The 20,634-nt window shown below is 46.8% G+C and overlaps 1 protein-coding gene across 4 annotated transcripts in view; it reads right to left on the bottom strand.

Annotated features, from left to right (window-relative positions):
- The window catches only part of LOC129817780 (signal-induced proliferation-associated 1-like protein 1), a 286,608-nt gene that overhangs the window by 104,101 nt on the left and 161,873 nt on the right, over positions 1 to 20,634 (bottom strand). For all 4 annotated transcript variants that reach the window (XM_055873334.1, XM_055873338.1, XM_055873335.1 and 1 more), the window contains one exon: positions 23 to 1,054. In XM_055873334.1, the coding sequence (XP_055729309.1) occupies positions 23 to 838 (816 nt within the window). In that variant the 5' untranslated portion in view covers positions 839 to 1,054. The remainder of the gene's footprint in view (positions 1 to 22; positions 1,055 to 20,634) is intronic.

Raw genomic sequence — 20,634 nt, 5'->3', positions numbered from 1 at the left:
GTTACATCAATCAATAAAATACCTTGAGCATATCGAAGAAGCTCTCCCCTGAGCCTGCATGTTTGTCTATGGAAGAGGTGCTGCCGTACTCTCGGTGCATGGGCGTCCAGCCAGAGAAGGACCAGCCCTCGCCCCCGTCACCCTCTAACTCAGAGATAGTGATGTCACTGTTGGATCGCTGGCGGATACGACGCATGCCTTTACGCGGCGAGCCCTGGTAGCCGTCTGGCGACAGGTAGCGGTTGTCTTTGCTGTGATGTCTGCCGTGGTGCATCTTGCTCTTCAGGGTGTTGTGGATGTTCCGGAGCATCGACGAGTCCTGAGGGCTGATCAGGTGGCCCAGTTTAGCTGACATGCTGCTATGGGCCGTGGTCGCCGAGCCTGAACCCGAGCTCCGTTCTCTTTCTCCGCTCCCGGCCGACCCGCGTTCCCCGGCCGACCCGCGTTCCCCGGTCGACCCGCGTTCCCCGGCCAACCCGCGTTCCCCGGCCAACCCGCGTTCCCCGGCCGACCCGCCTGACCCACATTCTCCGCCACCTGAAGATGACATGGTGGAACTCGGGGAGTCCGTATCTACGGTGATGTGCCACACCCCGCCCGTTCCATCCCGTTTGGGGGGCCAGTCCGCCACGCGGGCCCTGACCCCCATCTTGGGAACCCCCGGGGTGGAGGAGGAAGAGGAGCCGGATGAGGAAGAGGAGGTGAGGTGGGTGCTCTCAGAGCGAGGTGGGGGGGCGCCACCATTGGGGAGGCGCAGGCGACGGGTGTAGAATTCATCAGAGGCAGGTACCGAGCCGCCCACCGAACGCTCCGTCTGAGACCGCTTCAGACTGGTCATGGTGGGGTAAGGTTAGGGGGTAAGGTGGAGTAAGGGAGAGCTCAGCAGTAGAGATGGAGCATTATGCCCAGGGTGAGGAGAGGATAGAGAGCCTCACAGAGCATATGGGTGGCTGGGAGGACTGGAGGAGGGAGAGAGAAAGGGAGGGCAGACAGAAGGTTGTTGCTAGTGTTGCTCCTCCTCAGGTCTGTATGCTGCTTCGGTCTCTGGTGAACTCTGCAGGAGAGAGAGGAAGAGGAGAGAGGGGGAGAGAGAGGAAGAAGAGGAGAGAGAGGAAGAGAAGAAAAGAGGAAGAGGAGTGAAAGAGGAGAGAGGAAGAAGAGGAGAGAGGAGGAGAAAGAGGAAGAAAGAGAGAAAGAGGGTTAGATGTTGGGTTAGGCGTCCATGTCAGAGAGGCCTTTGACATGGCTATAACAACTGAAGCTGTTTTTAATCAAGCAGAAGAAACACCTAGCTCAGACTCTCACTCTTCACAAACTGGCTGATGACGCGGCAGTTGGCAGCGTGGTAGGCACAGCTTTTCCCATTAATCAATCATAAAATGAAGGATTAGCTGATAACTGCGAAACAAAACATTCTGGATAATATAGAGAACCTTGAATTATTTATTGATCAGCATTTTGATATGCTCGAAAAAAAAGAATCAGATCAATCGAAGCGAACAAGAGAGGACATCTCCTCGAGCGAAACTGAAGGGAAGCTGCCGTCAAATTCTAAATGTAATAATTGGATGGGGACATTTTTATAACTACGTCTCCAGAATATAAAGCACTGCTTACAAGCATCAGAGAACAGTTTAAAAAAAAAAACTGGATCTATTGCCTGGACTACTGGGGGAAGTACTGGGGGAAGTACTGGGGGAAGTACTGGGGGAAGTACTGGGGGAAGTACTGGGGGAAGTACTGGGGGAAGTACTGGGGGAAGTACTGGGGGAAGTACTGGGGGAAGTTGAGGCATTAAAGACAGGAATGGATTACAGTAACAAAATGGAAGAAATCCGAGCGGAAAATAAGATATTGAAAAGTACCGTGTACTCCCTAAAAGACACTACAGAGATGCTACGGTATGATAATAAAACAATGAAAGCAGAATTACTTGATATAAAGTGCAGAAGTATGAAGAATAATATTGTTTTAATGGGAATAAAGGAGGGTTAAAACAGTCAACGGAGGAAAAAGTCAAGGTTTTCAATGAAACGTAATCTCAAGATGACGGACGAACAGGTGGAAACAATTGATCTTCAAAGAGCTCACCATTTCGGTGGCAGAGGGGAGAGAAGGTAGCTAGTAGTAGCTAGGCTAACTCAGTACAAAAATGAAGATTAACTTGCTACAACAGGACAGGGAGCTAAAGGAAAACAAAAATGTGTGTGAGTGGCTGGTTGGCTTACTCGCTCTAGATTGTCAGTACTGCATGTCTTCTTTGCGATCGTGTCATGGCTGTGTCGGGGTCGATTGTAAGTTAAACGTATGTATTCCTATATGGGTAGTGTGAGGCCTAAGACACGTTTTGACTGGCAGGATATAATGAGGACTACATGACTCTGCTGATAGGAATATAACAGGACATAATGAGGACTACATGTCTCTCTGCTGATAGGAATATAACAGGACATAATGAGGACTACATGTCTCTCTGCTGATAGGAATATAACAGGACATAATGAGGACTACATGTCTCTCTGCTGATAGGAATATAACAGGACATAATGAGGACTACATGACTCTCTGCTGATAGGAATATAACAGGAATATAACAGGACATAATGAGGACTACATGTCTCTCTGCTGATAGGAATATAACAGGAATATAACAGGACATAATGAGGACTACATGACTCTCTGCTGATAGGAATATAACAGGACATAATGAGGACTACATGACTCTCTGCTGATAGGAATATAACAGGACATAATGAGGACTACATGTCTCTCTGCTGATAGGAATATAACAGGAATATAACAGGACATAATGAGGACTACATGACTCTGCTGATAGGAATATAACAGGACATAATGAGGACTACATGTCTCTCTGCTGATAGGAATATAACAGGACATAATGAGGACTACATGTCTCTCTGCTGATAGGAATATAACAGGACATAATGAGGACTACATGTCTCTCTGCTGATAGGAATATAACAGGACATAATGAGGACTACATGTCTCTCTGCTGATAGGAATATAACAGGACATAATGAGGACTACATGTCTCTCTGCTGATAGGAATATAACAGGACATAATGAGGACTACATGTCTCTCTGCTGACAGGAATATAACAGGACATAATGAGGACTACATGACTCTCTGCTGATAGGAATATAACAGGACATAATGAGGACTACATGACTCTCTGCTGATAGGAATATAACAGGAATATAACAGGACATAATGAGGACTACATGTCTCTCTGCTGATAGGTATATAACAGGACATAATGAGGACTACATGTCTCTCTGCTGATAGGAATATAACAGGACATAATGAGGACTACATGACTCTCTGCTGATAAGAATATAACAGGACATAATGAGGACTACATGTCTCTCTGCTGATAGGAATATAACAGGACATAATGAGGACTACATGACTCTCTGCTGATAGGAATATAACAGGACATAATGAGGACTACATGACTCTCTGCTGATAGGAATATAACAGGACATAATGAGGACTACATGACTCTCTGCTGATAGGAATATAACAGGAATATAACAGGACATAATGAGGACTACATGACTCTCTGCTGATAGGAATATAACAGGACATAATGAGGACTACATGACTCTCTGCTGATAGGAATATAACAGGACATAATGCTTTGAGTAGGGAGTGATCCTATGGGTGGCAACAGACACATTCTAAGTGATTTCAATGGGTCTTTCTCCATTCTGATTGTTTTATACTGTTCAATTCAACCAAAACAAATTGCAGCACTTTTATAATTTCTGCATTTCCTGCACTCAATTGCAGTGGTGGGAAAAGTACCCAATTGTCATACTTGAGTAAAAGTAAAGATACCCAGTAAAATACTACTTGAGTAAAAGTATTTGGTTTTAAATATACTTAAGTATCAAAAGTAGAAATAATTTCAAATTCCTTACATTAAGCAAACCCGATGACATCATTTTCATGTTTTTTTCATTTATGGATTGCTAGGGTCACACTCCAACACTCAGATATAATTCACAAACAAAGCATTTGTGTTTAGTGAGTCCACCAGATCAGAGGCAGTAGATGACCGGGGATGTTCTCTTGATAAGTGGATGAGAAATGGACCATTTTCCTGTCCTGCTAAGCAATCAAAATGTAACAAGAACTTTTAAGTGTCAGGGAAAATGTATGGAGTACAAAGTACCGTATTTTCATAAAGAATGTAGTGAAGTAAAAGTAAAAGTTGTCAAAAAGAATGACTTAAGTAAAAATACTTTCAAGTACTACTTAAGTACTTTACACCACTGCTCAGTAGAGATCATTTCCACACTGCCACGTAGGGCTGCACGATATGGGTAAATAATCTAGGACTTATTTTTAACCAAAAATTGCCTTTGAGATTTGACTTGCGAATTAAAAGCAAAATTGTTGGAATCATGGAAATAGAATGACTATTCTAATTATATAGTTAGAATATAATAGTGAGCACTTTGAATAAAGTGTTGTTTGAGATGACAACAAATTAAAATGCCAGGGAGGAGTTATTGTGACAGGGTAGGAACTAAAGTGTTGATAAGTGTTTCCTAGGGGATCCTATACGCTTTAGCTACATTGCATGTTTTCTCTTAGCTGATTTAGGTCTACACCATCACTGGTATTATCAGGCTGTATTAGCTCTTACTCAGTACATTTATTAGCTAGCTAGCTATTAGCACTAGCAGCTAACAATTAGCGTCTCACAAGATTTAGGGCAACTTGCTAAGAAAATACAAACTAGCGGTTTGCTGATGTAAGAAACACAAACTAATAGTGTCATTATAGAACGTTAGTGGATTTATATTAAGATCAAAGTGAAAACAACATTGTTGTCATCAACATTGTATGTGCTGCATTGACCAGGCAGACTGAACGCAAGTGTCTCGTGGTTGAGGAACATCAAATGCGCTCCTTGAGTGACAGGGGGCGTGGCTTGGTCTGTGTGGAAAGTGGCACCGAGAGAAAGAGCAGAGACATTACTCAAGAAGCGAAGTAAACTATAAAAATTGACATTACACATGGCGTATCACATTTAACAAACCAAACATTCAAATACCGGTATAGAAGCTAAAGTAAAAAACCAAACTGGTCCCTGCATCAATATCAGTACGTCATAAAATACAGTATATCGCCCAGCCCTAGTCAGGATCGAGGGAAAGATGAACGGAGGGAGCAAAGTACAGAGAGATCCTTGATGAAAACCTGCTCCAGAGTACTCAGGACATCAGACTGGGGTGAAGGTTCACCTTCCAACAGGACAACGACCAAGCACACAGTAACGCTGAAGTGGCTTCGTGACAAGTCTCTGAATGTCCTTGAGTGGCCCAGACAGAGCCTGGACTTGAACCTGATCGAACATCTCTGGAGAGACCTGAAAATAGCTGTGCAGCGACGCTCCCCATCCAACCTGACAGAGCTTGAGAGGATCTGCAGAGAAGAATGGGAGAAACTCCCCAAATACAGGTGTACCAAGCTTGTAGCTTCATACCCAAGAAGACTCTAGGCTGTAATCACTGCTAAAGGTGCTTCAAAAAAGTACTGAGTAAAAGGTTTGAATACTTATGTAGACGTGATATTTCCATTTTCTTTTTAAAATAAATTATCATTTTTTTTAAATTTAAAAACAGTTTGTTCTAGTGTTGCACGGTATACCGAAACCTCTGTACTTTTGATTTTGTACTAGAATTTTTGTTACGTTCTGTACTTCTGTCAAATGTGTCTCACATGATTAAGAGGATCAAGTCTGTCTATTAGCACAGCTCTTTATAGCACAAAGAGCAGAAAGACTGCTGCACTTCCTCATTCATTACTAGAGCTGTCTGGGCTGCATTGTTAGCTCCCCACTCACGCTGCACAGAAGTAAACACACTTGAATAATGCGTCACAGCATGTAGAAATGTTGAAACTGTTCATTACTGTTCGCCAAACAATGTCCATACAGGCTAGAACACAATGCAAGACAATACCGGTAGCTTCCAACTTTAATTGCAGGCTAACTTTCTTTGTTAGCTTACAGCTGAAGCAACATCAAATCACTACCCTAGTACTTTGTTTGTGATATTACGCAAACCATAATGCCAAATATGCTGATTTCAAAGCTGATTGTCACCAAAAACGTTATTAATTCACTTGGTCTCCCTCGCCACCAAAACAAATAAACTTAATCTCCCTTGCCTCCCGTTTGGGTTTCCATTAGATTCCACAGCCACAGTCAGATTCCACAGCCAGGTTCTGCCTCACAAGTCATTACTTTCTTAAAGAATATAAAAGAAGAGATTGATCAGTACAATTAAAAAAAAATAGTGCCTTCAGGAAGTATTCATACCCCTTGACTTATTCCATATTGTGTTGTGTTACAGCCTGAATTCAAAATCGATTAAAAAAAAGTATAATTCTCATCCATCTACACACAATACCCCTTAATGACTAAATGAAAACATGTTTTTAGAAATCGTTGCAAATGTATTTAAAAATAAATACAGAAATATTTTATTTACATACACACTTGAGTCAATACTTTGTAGAAGGACCTTTGGCAGCGATTACAGGAGTCTTTCTGGGCAAGTCTCTAAGAGCTTTGCACATCTGGATTGGTATACACTGAACAAAAATACAAATGCAACACAAAGTGTTGGTCCCATGTTTCATGAGATAAAAAAATAAATAACCCAGAAATGTTCCATACTCACAAAAAGCTTATATCTCACAAATTTGTTTACATCCCTGTTAGTGAGCATTTCTCATTTGCTAAGACAATCCATTAAACCTGACAGGTGTGGCATATCAAGAAGCTGATTAAACAGCATGATCATTACACAGGTGCACCTTGTGCTGGGGGCAATAAAAGGCCTCTCTAAAATGTGCAGTTTTCACTCAACACTATGCCACAGAAATCTCAAGTTTTGAAGGAGTGTGCAATTGGTACCCTGACTGCAATTGATTGTTCATTTCTCTACCATAAGCCGCCTCCAACGTTGTTTTAGAAGCCATGTTAGACAGGATTACCTAGACATACCAACCAGCTCAAATAGACAGACGCGGGCTATATGGCAGACCAATCCAAACTCATCTCTCAGCATGTCCATCCCACTCACTATCTCAGCCAATCATGGCTAGCGGGAAGGTTGCTGACTTTTTCTTTGGCTCAACTAACTAGGCTCGTAATTTAACAATTGTATTTACAGATGGCATACAAGTTTGTTAAGGCACATGAAAGTCCACATGTTCGAGAAGGCATTTCTGCCCCCATTTAAAGCTTTTTGCTAAAAATAAAATGTCTCCTGTGAAGTAGTGACCCGTGACAAACACCTAGTTTCCAGAAATGGTTCACATAAGCAATGTGCTTAATATTAGGAAAGTTGAGAAATAAATATAGTTGTCTAGCCTATAGAAAGCTGATGGGATCCTCCTCTTTTTATTAGAGGCCATCACTCGGTTTTCTCCCGCAATTACATAGCCTATAGAAATGTTGTGGAATATGAGCTCATGGGTTCTCATTAAGTGTTTGATTAGACTTTCGAATACAATTGCATTGTTGAGTACCAGGCAGTTAGCACATTTGGTAGGCTACTAATGACCAGCAGCAGCCTAAGAGCTTGGAGAAGCCTAATTACCGTGACTAAACGGTCACATGGAATTTAACTGCCTTAATTTGTGACGCTTGACACACTGCAAGTCCCACCTCTCCCATCTCCTCACTGGTTTTTAGGAGCTTATACCCACGTGGGTGATTAAAAGATGAACTGAGGTCCACACTCCAGTCGGTGGTTGTAATGCACTTAAAAGTTGGTTGCGAACCGCCATATAAAGTCCAAAAAAGAAGAAGTCTGAAGGAGAGATTACTAGAAACTAACTCGGTTTACCCTTTTATCTGTGAATTAATTGTCGGGAGTAAAGGACCTTGTGCATTTCAGGTAAAATAACAACCCAGCATTTATATCCCAGGACAAATTAGCTAGCAACTGCAAGCTAGCTAAATAGAACAAATTAGCTAGCAACTGCAATCTAGCTAAATAGGACAAATTAGCTAGCAACTGCAATCTAGCTAAATAGGACAAATTAGCTAGCAACAGCAAGCTAGCTAAATAGGACAAATTAGCTAGCAACAGCAATCTAGCTAGCTAAATTGCTATAAAATGTTTAATGCTTTTCGACCTGTCCCCAAATTAATCTGCGCGTCCTGGTCGTGTCCTGGTCGCGTCCTGGTGTGGGTGGACAAAATCAACCTGCACACGCGCGCCCGGTCTAGTAACACAACGAAATGTGGAGAAAGTCAAGGGGTGTGAAAACTTTCTGAAGGCGCTGGATGTTCTCCTAGCAGCAACAAAATACGCCCTAAATGGAAGGGATTGTTTGTCATTTGTAATAAAATAAATTATAAAAAATTTAAAAAAATCGAAATAACGCAATGCACACACTCCTAATGAATAATATAGATTCACCTGTATTGTGAATAGGCCTAGGCTACAACTTAATTTACCCAGTTTATCAATAGAGATTTACCATTGAAATAAATGATTACTATTATGTTACAATGGTAAAAAAATTAACAATTAAAAATCTAGTTGATTGTATAATTAATTCCTAAATGCATACATTGCTGCCTCTAAAAAATATTGACGTGAAAATGTTTAAAAATGTAACGACTGTAACGGTCCTGACCAGTTTTATGTTGTTTTTGTATGTGTAATTGGTCAGGGCGTTAGTTTTGGGTGGGCAGTCTATGTTATCTGTTTCTATGTTGGTTTTGGTTGCCTGGTATGGCTCTTAATTAGAGGCAGGTGTTTTGCGTTGTCCTCTAATTAAGAGTCATATTTAGGTAGGGTGTTCTCACTGTTTGTTGGTGGGTGATTGTCTTCCGTGTCTGTATGTTATTTCGTACCACACGGGACTGTTTCGGTTTATGTAGTCTGTTTCCATTTCGTGCGTTCTTCGTGTCAATGTAAGTTCTCATGTTTAGGTCAGTCTACGTCGTTTGTTATTTTGTATCATTTCAAGTGTAGTTCGTGTTCGTTTTTCGTCTTGTTAATAAATATGTATTCAAACTTCGCTGCGCCTTGGTTCCCTCAATACTCCTCCTTTTCCGAAGATGGAGAGGAGGAGGATAGCCGTTACAGAATCACCCACCACTCCAGAGCCAAGCAGCGGAGTCAACGGAGAAAGGGACAGGAAAAGAAGGAGCAATGGACATGGGACGATGTATTGGACGGAAAGGGTTGCTACACTTGGGAGGAGATCCTGGCTGGTAGGGATCGCCTCCCATGGGAACAGCTGGAGGCACTGAGGAGAGCAGAGGCTACCGGAGAGAGGAACCGGAGCTATGAGGGAACGCGTCTGGCACGGAAGCCCAAAAAGCCCGTAAGTAATTCCCAAAAATTTCTTGGGGGGGGGGCTAGGAGGTAGTGGGCCTAGGGCAGGTAGGAGACCTGCGCCCACTTCCCAGGCTTACCGTGGAGAGCGGGAGTACGGGCAGGCGCCGTGTTACGCAGTAGAGCGCACGGTGTCTCCTGTACGAGTGCATAGCCCAGTGCGGGTTATTCCACCTCCCCGCACTGGGAGGGCTAGATTGGGTATTGAGCCAGGTGTCATGAGGCCGGCTCAACGCGTCTGGTCTCCAGTGCGTCTCCTCGGGCCGGCATACATGGCACCTGCCTTACGCATGGTTTCCCCGGTTCGCCTACATAGCCCGGTGCGGGTTATTCCACCTCCCCGCACTGGTCAGGCAACCGGGAGTATTCAACCAGGTAAGGTTGGGCAGGCTCAATGCTCAAGAGTGCCAGTAAGTCTCCACGGTCCGGTATTTCCGGCGCCACCTCCCCGCCCCAGCCTAGTACCTACAGTGTCTACACTACGCACTAGGCTACCAGTGCGTATCCTGAGCCCTGTTCCTCCACGCACTCTCCCTGTAGTGCGTGTATCTAGCCCAGTGCCTCCAGTTCCGGCACCACGCACTAAGCCACCTGTGCGTCTCCAGAGCCCTGAACACACTGTATATTCTCCCCCTACTAATCCTGATGTGCTTGTCCTCAGCCCGGTGTCACCAGTGCCGGTACCTCGCATCAGGTATAGAGTGGGCTTTGAGAATGCAGTGTGCCCTGTCCCTGCTCCCCGCACTAGTAGGAAGGTGCTTATCCTTAGCCCGGTGCCTCCAGTTCCGGCACCACGCACCAGGTCTACAGTGCGCCGTATCCGGCCAGAGCCATCCGTCTCCCCAGCGCCATCTGAGCCATCCGTCTCCCCAGCGCCATCTGAGCCATCCGTCTCCCCAGCGCCATCTGAGCCATCCGTCTCCCCAGCGCCATCTGAGCCATCCGTCTCCCCAGCGCCATCTGAGCCATCCGTCTCCCCAGCGCCATCTGAGCCATCCGTCTCCCCAGCGCCGTCTGAGCCATCCGTCTGTCATGAGCCTGCAAAGCCGCCCGTCTGCCATGAGCCTGCAAAGCCGCCCGTCTGCCATGAGCCTACAGAGCCGTCCGCCAGACAGGAGCCGCTAGAGCCGCCCGCCAGACAGGAGCCGCTAGAGCCGCCCGCCAGACAGGATCCGCCAGAGCAGCCAGCCAGACAGGATCCGCCAGAGCCGCCAGCCAGACAGGATCCGCCAGAGCCGCCAACCAGACAGGATCCGCCAGAGCCGCCAACCAGACAGGATCCGCCAGAGCCGCCAACCAGACAGGATCCGCCAGAGCCGCCAACCAGACAGGATCCGCCAGAGCCGCCAACCAGACAGGATCCGCCAGAGCCGCCAACCAGACAGGATCCGCCAGAGCCGCCAACCAGACAGGATCCGCCAGAGCCGCCAACCAGACAGGATCCGCCAGAGCCGCCAACCAGACAGGATCCGCCAGAGCCGCCAGCGAGCCAGGATCCGCCAGAGCCGCCAGCGAGCCATGAGCAGCCAGAGCGGCCAGCGAGCCATGAGCAGCCAGAGCCGTCAGAGAGCCATGAGCAGCCAGAGCCGTCAGAGAGCCATGAGCAGCCAGAGCCGTCAGAGAGCCATGAGCGTCGAGAGCCGTCAGCCCGCCATGAGCGTCGAGAGCCGTCAGCCCGCCATGAGCGTCGAGAGCCGTCAGCCCGCCATGAGCGTCGAGAGCCGTCAGCCCGCCATGAGCGTCGAGAGCCGTCAGCCCGCCATGAGCGTCGAGAGCCGTCAGCCCGCCATGAGCGTCGAGAGCCGTCAGCCCGCCATGAGCGTCGAGAGCCGTCAGCCCGCCATGAGCGTCGAGAGCCGTCAGCCCGCCATGAGCGTCGAGAGCCGTCAGCCCGCCATGAGCGTCGAGAGCCGTCAGCCCGCCATGAGCGTCGAGAGCCGTCAGCCCGCCATGAGCGTCGAGAGCCGTCAGCCCGCCATGAGCGTCGAGAGCCGTCAGCCCGCCATGAGCGTCGAGAGCCGTCAGCCCGCCATGAGCGTCGAGAGCCGTCAGCCCGCCATGAGCGTCGAGAGCCGTCAGCCCGCCATGAGCGTCGAGAGCCGTCAGCCCGCCATGAGCGTCGAGAGCCGTCAGCCCGCCATGAGCGTCGAGAGCCGTCAGCCCGCCATGAGCGTCGAGAGCCGTCAGCCCGCCATGAGCGTCGAGAGCCGTCAGCCCGCCATGAGCGTCGAGAGCCGTCAGCCCGCCATGAGCGTCGAGAGCCGTCAGCCCGCCATGAGCGTCGAGAGCCGTCAGCCCGCCATGAGCGTCGAGAGCCGTCAGCCCGCCATGAGCGTCGAGAGCCGTCAGCCCGCCATGAGCGTCGAGAGCCGTCAGCCCGCCATGAGCGTCGAGAGCCGTCAGCCCGCCATGAGCGTCGAGAGCCGTCAGCCTGCATAGACCTGCCAGAGTCCCTCAGCCAGGATCTGCCAGAGTTTATCAGCCGGGACCTGCCCCTTGTCCCGGTGTTGCCCCTTGTCCCGGTGCTGCCCCTTATCCCGGTGCTGCCCCTTGTCCCGGTGCTGCCCCTTGTCCCGGTGCTGCCCCTTGTCCCGGTGCTGCCCCTTGTCCCGGTGCTGCCCCTTGTCCCGGTGCTGCCCCTTGTCCCGGTGCTGCCCCTTGTCCCGGTGCTGCCCCTTGTCCCGGTGCTGCCCCTTGTCCCGGTGCTGCCCCTTCTCCTGGTGCTGGCTGTTTATTTAGGGGATGTGAGTTTTAGAGTGGGCATTGGGAGGGGAAGAAAAAAACGGGGAGTGACTATGGTGGTGTGGGGACAGCGTCCAGAGCCGGAGCCACCACCGTGGTCAACTGCCCACCCAGACCCTCCCCTGGACTTTGTGCTGGTGCGTCCGGAGTTCGCACCTTGAGGGGGGGGTTATGTAACGGTCCTGACCAGTTTTATGTTGTTTTTGTATGTGTAATTGGTCAGGGCGTTAGTTTTGGGTGGGCAGTCTATGTTATCTGTTTCTATGTTGGTTTTGGTTGCCTGGTATGGCTCTTAATTAGAGGCAGGTGTTTTGCGTTCTCCTCTAATTAAGAGTCATATTTAGGTAGGGTGTTCTCACTGTTTGTTGGTGGGTGATTGTCTTCCGTGTCTGTATGTTATTTCGTACCACACGGGACTGTTTCGGTTTATGTAGTCTGTTTCCATTTCGTGCGTTCTTCGTGTCAATGTAAGTTCTCATGTTTAGGTCAGTCTACGTCGTTTGTTATTTTGTATCATTTCAAGTGTAGTTCGTGTTCGTTTTTCGTCTTGTTAATAAATATGTATTCAAACTTCGCTGCGCCTTGGTTCCCTCAATACTCCTCCTTTTCCGAAGATGGAGAGGAGGAGGATCGCCGTTACAACGACGTTGAACTCAAAAGACGACCTGATTCAACAGAGCATTAGACGAGTTTGTCTGAATCAAGTGCCATTCTGTGACTTTAGCTAATACCAGGGGTCACGTTATAATTCAGAAATATGTCTTTTCAAAACACAGACACCATCAAAATATATGCATTTAAACCATTTCAAATGCCTTTTATATTGAACATTAACAGTGTTTTGTTGCTTTTATAGAGTGATCAAGGGCATACAACTACAGTTTTCCTTCACAGAGAATACATTTGTAAACACATTTGGCAGGAAACAACTTCATTTTCATCAGATGACAACAGAAGTGCAACGCTATTTGGCTGGCAGCCATACAAGTAAATGAGCTTACAATGAAAAAGCAGGTCTTTTTTGCTAAAAAGACACATAGCCATCATACTGTATTTCTAATGTTCATCATACAAAGAAGGTAGTTAGCTACATTTCCTAATGTTTTGCTTGAATTTAATCTTGCACTGTACTGGAGAAAAGTACCAGAGAAATGTAGCTACAGAAATCAAACCTTATTAGTCACATGCGCCGAATACAACAGGTGTAGTAGACCTTACAGTGAAATACCGAATACAACAGGTGTAGTAGACCTCACAGTGAAATGCTTTATTAACTGCATTGTTGGTTAAAGGCTTGTAAGGGAAAAAAGAAATAAATGTAACAAATAATTAAACAGCAGCAGTAAAATAACAATAGCGAGGCTATATACAGGGGATACCGGTACAGAGTCAATGTAAAGGCTATATACAGGGTGTTACGGTACAGAGTCAATGTGGAGGCTATATACAGGGGGTACCGGTACAGAGTCAATGTGGAGGCTATATACAGGGGGTACCGGTACAGAGTCAATGTGGAGGCTATATACAGGGGGTACCGGTACAGAGTCAATGTGGAGGCTATATACAGGGTGTTACGGTACAGAGTCAATGTGGAGGCTATATACAGGGGGTCCCGGTACAGAGTCAATGTGGAGGCTATATACAGGGGGTACCGGTACAGAGTCAATGTGGAGGCTATATACAGGGGGTACCGGTACAGAGTCAATGTGGAGGCTATATACAGGGGGTACCGGTACAGAGTCAATGTGGAGGCTATATACAGGGTGTTACGGTACAGAGTCAATGTGGAGGCTATATACAGGGGGTACCGGTACAGAGTCAATGTGGAGGCTATATACAGGGGGTACCGGTACAGAGTCAATGTGGAGGCTATATACAGGGTGTTACGGTACAGAGTCAATGTGGAGGCTATATACAGGGGGTACCGGTACAGAGTCAATGTGGAGGCTATATACAGGGGGTACCGGTACAGAGTCAATGTGGAGGCTATATACAAGGGGTACTGGTACAGAGTCAATGTGGAGGCTATATACAGGGGGTACCGGTACAGAGTCAATGTGGAGGCTATATACAGGGGTTACCGGTACAGAGTCAATATGGAGGCTATATACAGGGTGTTACGATACAGAGTCAATGTGGAGGCTATATACAGGGTGTTACGATACAGAGTCAATGTGGAGGCTATATACAGGGGGTACCGGTACAGAGTCAATGTGGAGGCTATATACAGGGTGTTACGATACAGAGTCAATGTGGAGGCTATATACAGGGTGTTACGATACAGAGTCAATGTGGAGGCTATATACAGGGGGTACCGGTACAGAGTCAATGTGGAGGCTATATACAGGGTGTTACGATACAGAGTAAATGTGGAGGGTATATACAGGGGGTACCAGTACAGAGTCAATGTGGAGGATATATACAGGGGGTACCGGTACAGAATCAATGTGGAGGCAATATACAGGGGGTACCGGTACAGAGTCAATGTGGAGGCTATATACAGGGGGTACCGGTACAGAGACAATGTGGAGGCTATATACAGGGTGTTACGATACAGAGTCAATGTGGAGGCTATATACAGGGTGTTACGATACAGAGTCAATGTGGAGGCTATATACAGGGGGTACCGGTACAGAGTCAATGTGGAGGCTATATACAGGGTGTTACGATACAGAGTCAATGTGGAGGCTATATACAGGGGGTACCGGTACAGAGTCAATGTGGAGGCTATATACAGGGGGTACCGGTACAGAGTCAATGTGGAGGCTATATACAGGGGGTACCGGTACAGAATCAATGTGGAGGCTATATACAGGGGGTACCGGTACAGAGACAATGTGGAGACTATATACAGGGGGTACCGATACAGAGTCAATGTGGAGGCTATATACAGGGGGTACCGGTACAGAATCAATGTGGAGGCTATATACAGGGGGTACCGGTACAGAGACAATGTGGAGACTATATACAGGGGGTACCGGTACAGAGTCAATGTGGAGGCTATATACAAGGGGTACCGGTACAGAGTCAATGTGGAGGCTATATACAGGGGGTACCGGTACAGAGTAAATGTGGAGGCTATATACAGGGGGTACCGGTACAGAGTCAATGTGGAGACTATATACAGGGGGTACCGATACAGAGTCAATGTGGAGGCTATATACAGGGGGTACCGGTACAGAGTCAATGTGGAGACTATATACAGGGGGTACCGGTACAGAGTCAATGTGGAGGCTATATACAAGGGGTACCGGTACAGAGTCAATGTGGAGGCTATATACAGGGGGTACAGGTAGAGTCAATGTGGAGGCTATATACAGGGGGTACCGGTACAGAGTCAATGTGGAGGCTATATACAGGGGGTACTGGTACAGAGAGTCAGTGTGCGGGGGCACCGGTTAGTTGAGGTAATTGAGGTAATATGTACATGTAGGTAGAGTTATTAAAGTGATTATGCATAGATAATAACAGAGTAGTGGCAGCGTAAATGGGGGGGGGGGGGGGGGGTGCAAATAGTCTGGGTAGCCATTTGATTAGATGTTCAGGAGTCTCATGGCTTGGGGGTAGAAGCTGTTTAGAAGCCTCTTGGACATAGACTTGGCGATCCGGTACCGCTTGCCGTGCAGTAGCAGAGAGAACAGTCTATGACTAGGGTGGTTGGAGTCTTTGACAATTTTTAGGGCCTTCCTCTGACACCGCCTGGTATAGAGGTCCTGGATGGCAGGAAGCTTGGCCCCAGTGATGCACTGGGCCGTACGCACTACCCTCTGTAGTGCCTTGCGGTCGGAGGCCGAGCAGTTGCCATACCAGACAGTGATGCAACCCGTCAGGATGCTCTCGATGGTGCAAGCCGTAGAACCTTTTGAGGATCTGAGGACTCATGCCAAAGTGTTGTCTGCTGAATGCCATTTGTGAATTCTCATCTGAGTGGAGAAGTGTAACTGAAGCACAAAATTAGTCTGATGCCGAGCAGAAATTACAATAAGATGCATTTTAGACCCGGTTATAAAACGCAGCAAGATATTTCTATGCAGTCAAAAAATAAAATAGTGTGTGAAAAACACATCGTTCTGCGTTAACACAACCTCTCTAATACGCCCTTGTTTTTTGTTGTTGTGGTATCGTTTTGGAATCGAGCGTTGTGATTGTAACGTGTATCATGATACTAAACTTGGAATCGGTATCGAAATTCTGGTTCTTAACATGTGAAAAAGGGCTTTTTTTATTATGAAGTTTTCCATCGTTTTTAAAAAAATTATCTAGTGAAATTGCAAGTTGTGGAGTTTATTCTTTACCGTGTACCAAACAGGCAGGATATAGGACTTTGTTTTATTAAAAAACGAAATTATTTTAGAGAATCCATTTTTGTAAAATATTAAAATCCTCTTGGAGAGTTGCTTGGTATCTGCTAAATATTTGAATCTGATGTACATCTTAACTAATGACAGTTATATGATGACAACTATCACTATTCAAGGTGCTTCTAGAGTTTTTCCTGGCCACCGTGCTTCTACACCTGCATTGCTTGCTGTTTGGGGGTTTTAGGCTGGGTTTCTGTACAGCACTTTGAGATATCAGCTGATGTACGAAGGGCTGTATAAATACATTTGATTATTCATTTATAGTATTTTTTGCTCATTATCGTCAATGTGGCCAATAATTTTGGGCCTGACTGTATAGGAATCTCTTTCTTCCCAGCAGTATTAAATGAACTAGTGACAGTTGGTGGTGAATTGTATGTATCAATTCACTGCATTACGGTTTCGATCAAAATAATCTGAATCACTCTATTCCCTGTCGTAAGAACTTAGTAACAGTATGACTATCAATTCCCTGTAGTCTATACACGTGGACATAAACTGGGTGGTTCGTGCCCTGAATGCTGATTGGCTGACAGCCATGATGCATCAGACCGTATACCACAGGTATGACAAAACATTTATTTTTTACTGCTCTAATTATGTTGGTAACCAGTTTATAATAGCATTAAGGCACCTTGGGGGTTTGTGGTATACAGCCAATATACCACGGCTAAGGACTGTATCCAGGCACTCTGCGTCACATCGTGCTTGAGAACAGCCCGTAACCGTGCTATAGTGGCCATACACCCCACCTCCTCGGGCCTTACTGTTTAAATATATCTCTTCCCTACAGATGGTGATAATTGTATAAATCTTTTCCATGCCATATACATTTGATGAGTGACTGAGCGACTATGAAGTGAATTATGTAAAAACGTACCACCAGCCACATTAAACAATGCCACCTAATATAATGTTTACATACCCTACATTACACATCTCTTATGTATATGTATATACTGTACTCTATATCATCTACTGCATCTTGCCATTTTATGTAATACATGGACCACTAGCCACTTTATACTATGCCACTTTATGTTTACATACCCTACAGTACTCATCTCATAGGTATATACCGTACTCTATACCATCTACTGCATCTTGCCTATGCCGTTCTGTACCATCACTCATTCATATATCTTTATGTACATATTCTTTATCCCTTTACACTTGCGCGTATAAGGTAGTAGTTGTGGAATTGTTAGGTTAGATTACTTGTTGTTATTACTGCATTGTCGGAACTAGAAGCACAAGCATTTCGCTACACTCGCATTAACATCTGCTAACCATGTGTATGTGACTAATAAAATTTGATTTGATTTGATTTGAATCAGAACATGAATCCATTCCCTGTAGTATCTAAAGGAATCCATTCCCTGTAGTATCTAAAGGAATCCATTCCCTGTAGTATCTAAAGGGATCCATTCCCTGTAGTATCTAAAGGAATCCATTCCCAGCAGTATCTAAAGGGATCCATTCCCTGTAGTATCTAAAGGGATCCATTCCCTGCAGTATCTAAAGGGATCCATTCCCTGTAGTATCTAAAGAGATCCATTGCCTGTAGTATCTAAAGGAATCCATTCCATAGATTTGGATAGAAAACACTCTAAAGTTTCCAAAACTGTTAAAATAGTGTCTGTGAGTATAACAGAACTGATTTGGCAGGCGAAAACCTGAGAAAAATCCATTCAGGAAGTTTTTTTGGGGGGAGGTTTGTAGTTTTCTATTCAATGCCTTTACAGTATCCATTGACTTAGGACTCAAATAGCAGTTTCTATGTCTTCCACTAGATGTCAACAGTCTTTAGAAATTGTTTCAGGCTTACTGATGGCGCAAAAGCCATGACAGTGAGACATAATGGAATGGTAACGCTTATGCAAGCAGTTGCTCCTGACGCCACTTGGGTACACTGCAGCATCCACTGAGAGGCTCTTGCTGCCAAAGGAATGCCTGACAGCTTGAAAGACGTTTTGGACACTACAGTGAATATGGTTAACTTTGTTAAAGCAATGCCCCTGAACTCTCGTGTATTTTCTGCACTACGCAATGATATGGGAAGCGACCATGTAACACTTTTACAACATACAGATGTGCGCTGGTTATCAACGGGCAAAGTATTGACACGTTTTTTTTAAATTGAGAGATGAGCTTAACGTTTTTACTGACCATAAATTTCACCTGTCTGACCGCTTGCATGATGTTGAGTTTCTCCCACGACTGGCCTATCTGGGTGATGTTTTTTCTCCCCTGAATGATCTGAATCTAGGATTACAGGGACTCTCCGCAACTATATTCAATGTGCGGGACAAAATTGAGGCTATGATTAAGAAGTTGGAGCTCTTTTCTGTCTGCATTAACACGGACAACACACAGGTCTTTCCATCATTATATGATTTTTTGTGTGCAAATGAACTCAAGCTTACGGACAATGTCAAATGTGATATAGCAAAGCACCTGAGTGAGTTGGGTGCACAATTACGCAGGTACTTTCCCAAAACGGAAGACAAACAACTGGATTCGTTATCCCTTTCATGCCCTGCCTCCAGTCCACCTACCGATATCTGAACAAGAGAGCTTCATCGAAATTGCAACAAGCGGTTCTGTGAATATTGAATTTAATCAGAAGCCACTGCCAGATTTCTGAACAGGGCTGCGCTCAGAGTTTCCTGCCTTGGCAAATCACGTTAAGACACTGATGCCCTTTACAACCACGTACCTATGTGAGAGTGGATTCTCGGCCCTCACTAGCATGAAAACTAAATACAGGCACAGACTGTGTGTGGAAAATGATTTAAGACTGAGACTCTCTCCAATGCAACCCAACATTACAGAGTTATGTGCATCCGTTTAAGCACACCCTTCTCATTAAACTGTGGTGAGTTATTCACAATTTTCGATGAACAAACGGTTTTAGATGTAAGATTGTTAAATATAGAGCTACATTATTGATTATTATTAAAATTATTATTTGTGCCCTGTTAGAGCTCTTTGTCACTTCCCACGAGCCAGCCTACCGCTGGAGAACAGACCGACGGCCTGCCGCTAGAGAACAGACCGACGGCCTGCCGCTAGAGGACAGACCGACGGCCTGCCGCTAGAGAACAGACCGACGGCCTGCCGCTAGAGAACAGACCGACGGCCTGCCGCTAGAGAACAGACCGACGGCCTGCCGCTAGAGAACAGACCGACGGCCTGCCGCTAGAGAACAGACCGACGGCCTGCCGCTAGAGAACAGACCGACGGCCTGCCGCTAGAGAACAGACCGACGGCCTGCCGCTAGAGAACAGACCGACGGCCTGCCGCTAGAGAACAGACCGACGGCCTGCAGCTAGAGAACAGACCGACGGCCTGCCGCTAGAGAACAGACCGACGGCCTTCCGCTAGAGAACAGACCGACGGCCTTCCGCTAGAGAACAGACCGACGGCCTGCAGCTAGAGAACAGACCGACGGCCTGCAGCTAGAGAACAGACCGACGGCCTGCCGCTGGAGAACAGACAGACGGCCTGCCGCTGGAGAACAGACCGACGGCCTGCCGCTGGAGAACAGACAGACGGCCTGCCGCTGGAGAACAGACCGACGGCCTGCAGCTGGAGAACAGACCGACGGCCTGCAGCTGGAGAACAGACCCACGGCCTGCAGCTAGAGAACAGACCGACGGCCTGCCGCTAGAGAACAGACCGACGGCCTGCAGCTAGAGAACAGACCGACGGCCTGCCGCTAGAGAACAGACCGACGGCCTGCCGCTAGAGAACAGACCGACGGCCTGCCGCTAGAGAACAGACCGACGGCCTGCCGCTAGAGAACAGACCGACGGCCTGCCGCTAGAGAACAGACCGACGGCCTGCCGCTAGAGAACAGACCGACGGCCTGCCGCTAGAGAACAGACCGACGGCCTGCCGCTAGAGAACAGACCGACGGCCTGCAGCTAGAGAACAGACCGACGGCCTGCAGCTAGAGAACAGACCGACGGCCTGCAGCTGGAGAACAGACCGACGGCCTGCCGCTAGAGAACAGACCGACGGCCTGCCGCTGGAGAACAGACCGACGGCCTGCAGCTGGAGAACAGACCCACGGCCTGCAGCTGGAGAACAGACCGACGGCCTGCAGCTGGAGAACAGACCGACGGCC

The sequence above is a fragment of the Salvelinus fontinalis genome, chromosome 20 (genome assembly GCF_029448725.1).
Source record: "Salvelinus fontinalis isolate EN_2023a chromosome 20, ASM2944872v1, whole genome shotgun sequence".
Lineage (NCBI taxonomy): Eukaryota > Metazoa > Chordata > Actinopteri > Salmoniformes > Salmonidae > Salvelinus > Salvelinus fontinalis.
The sequence above is the reverse complement of the archived record's forward strand: the minus strand, read 5'-3'. Positions and strand labels throughout refer to the sequence as shown.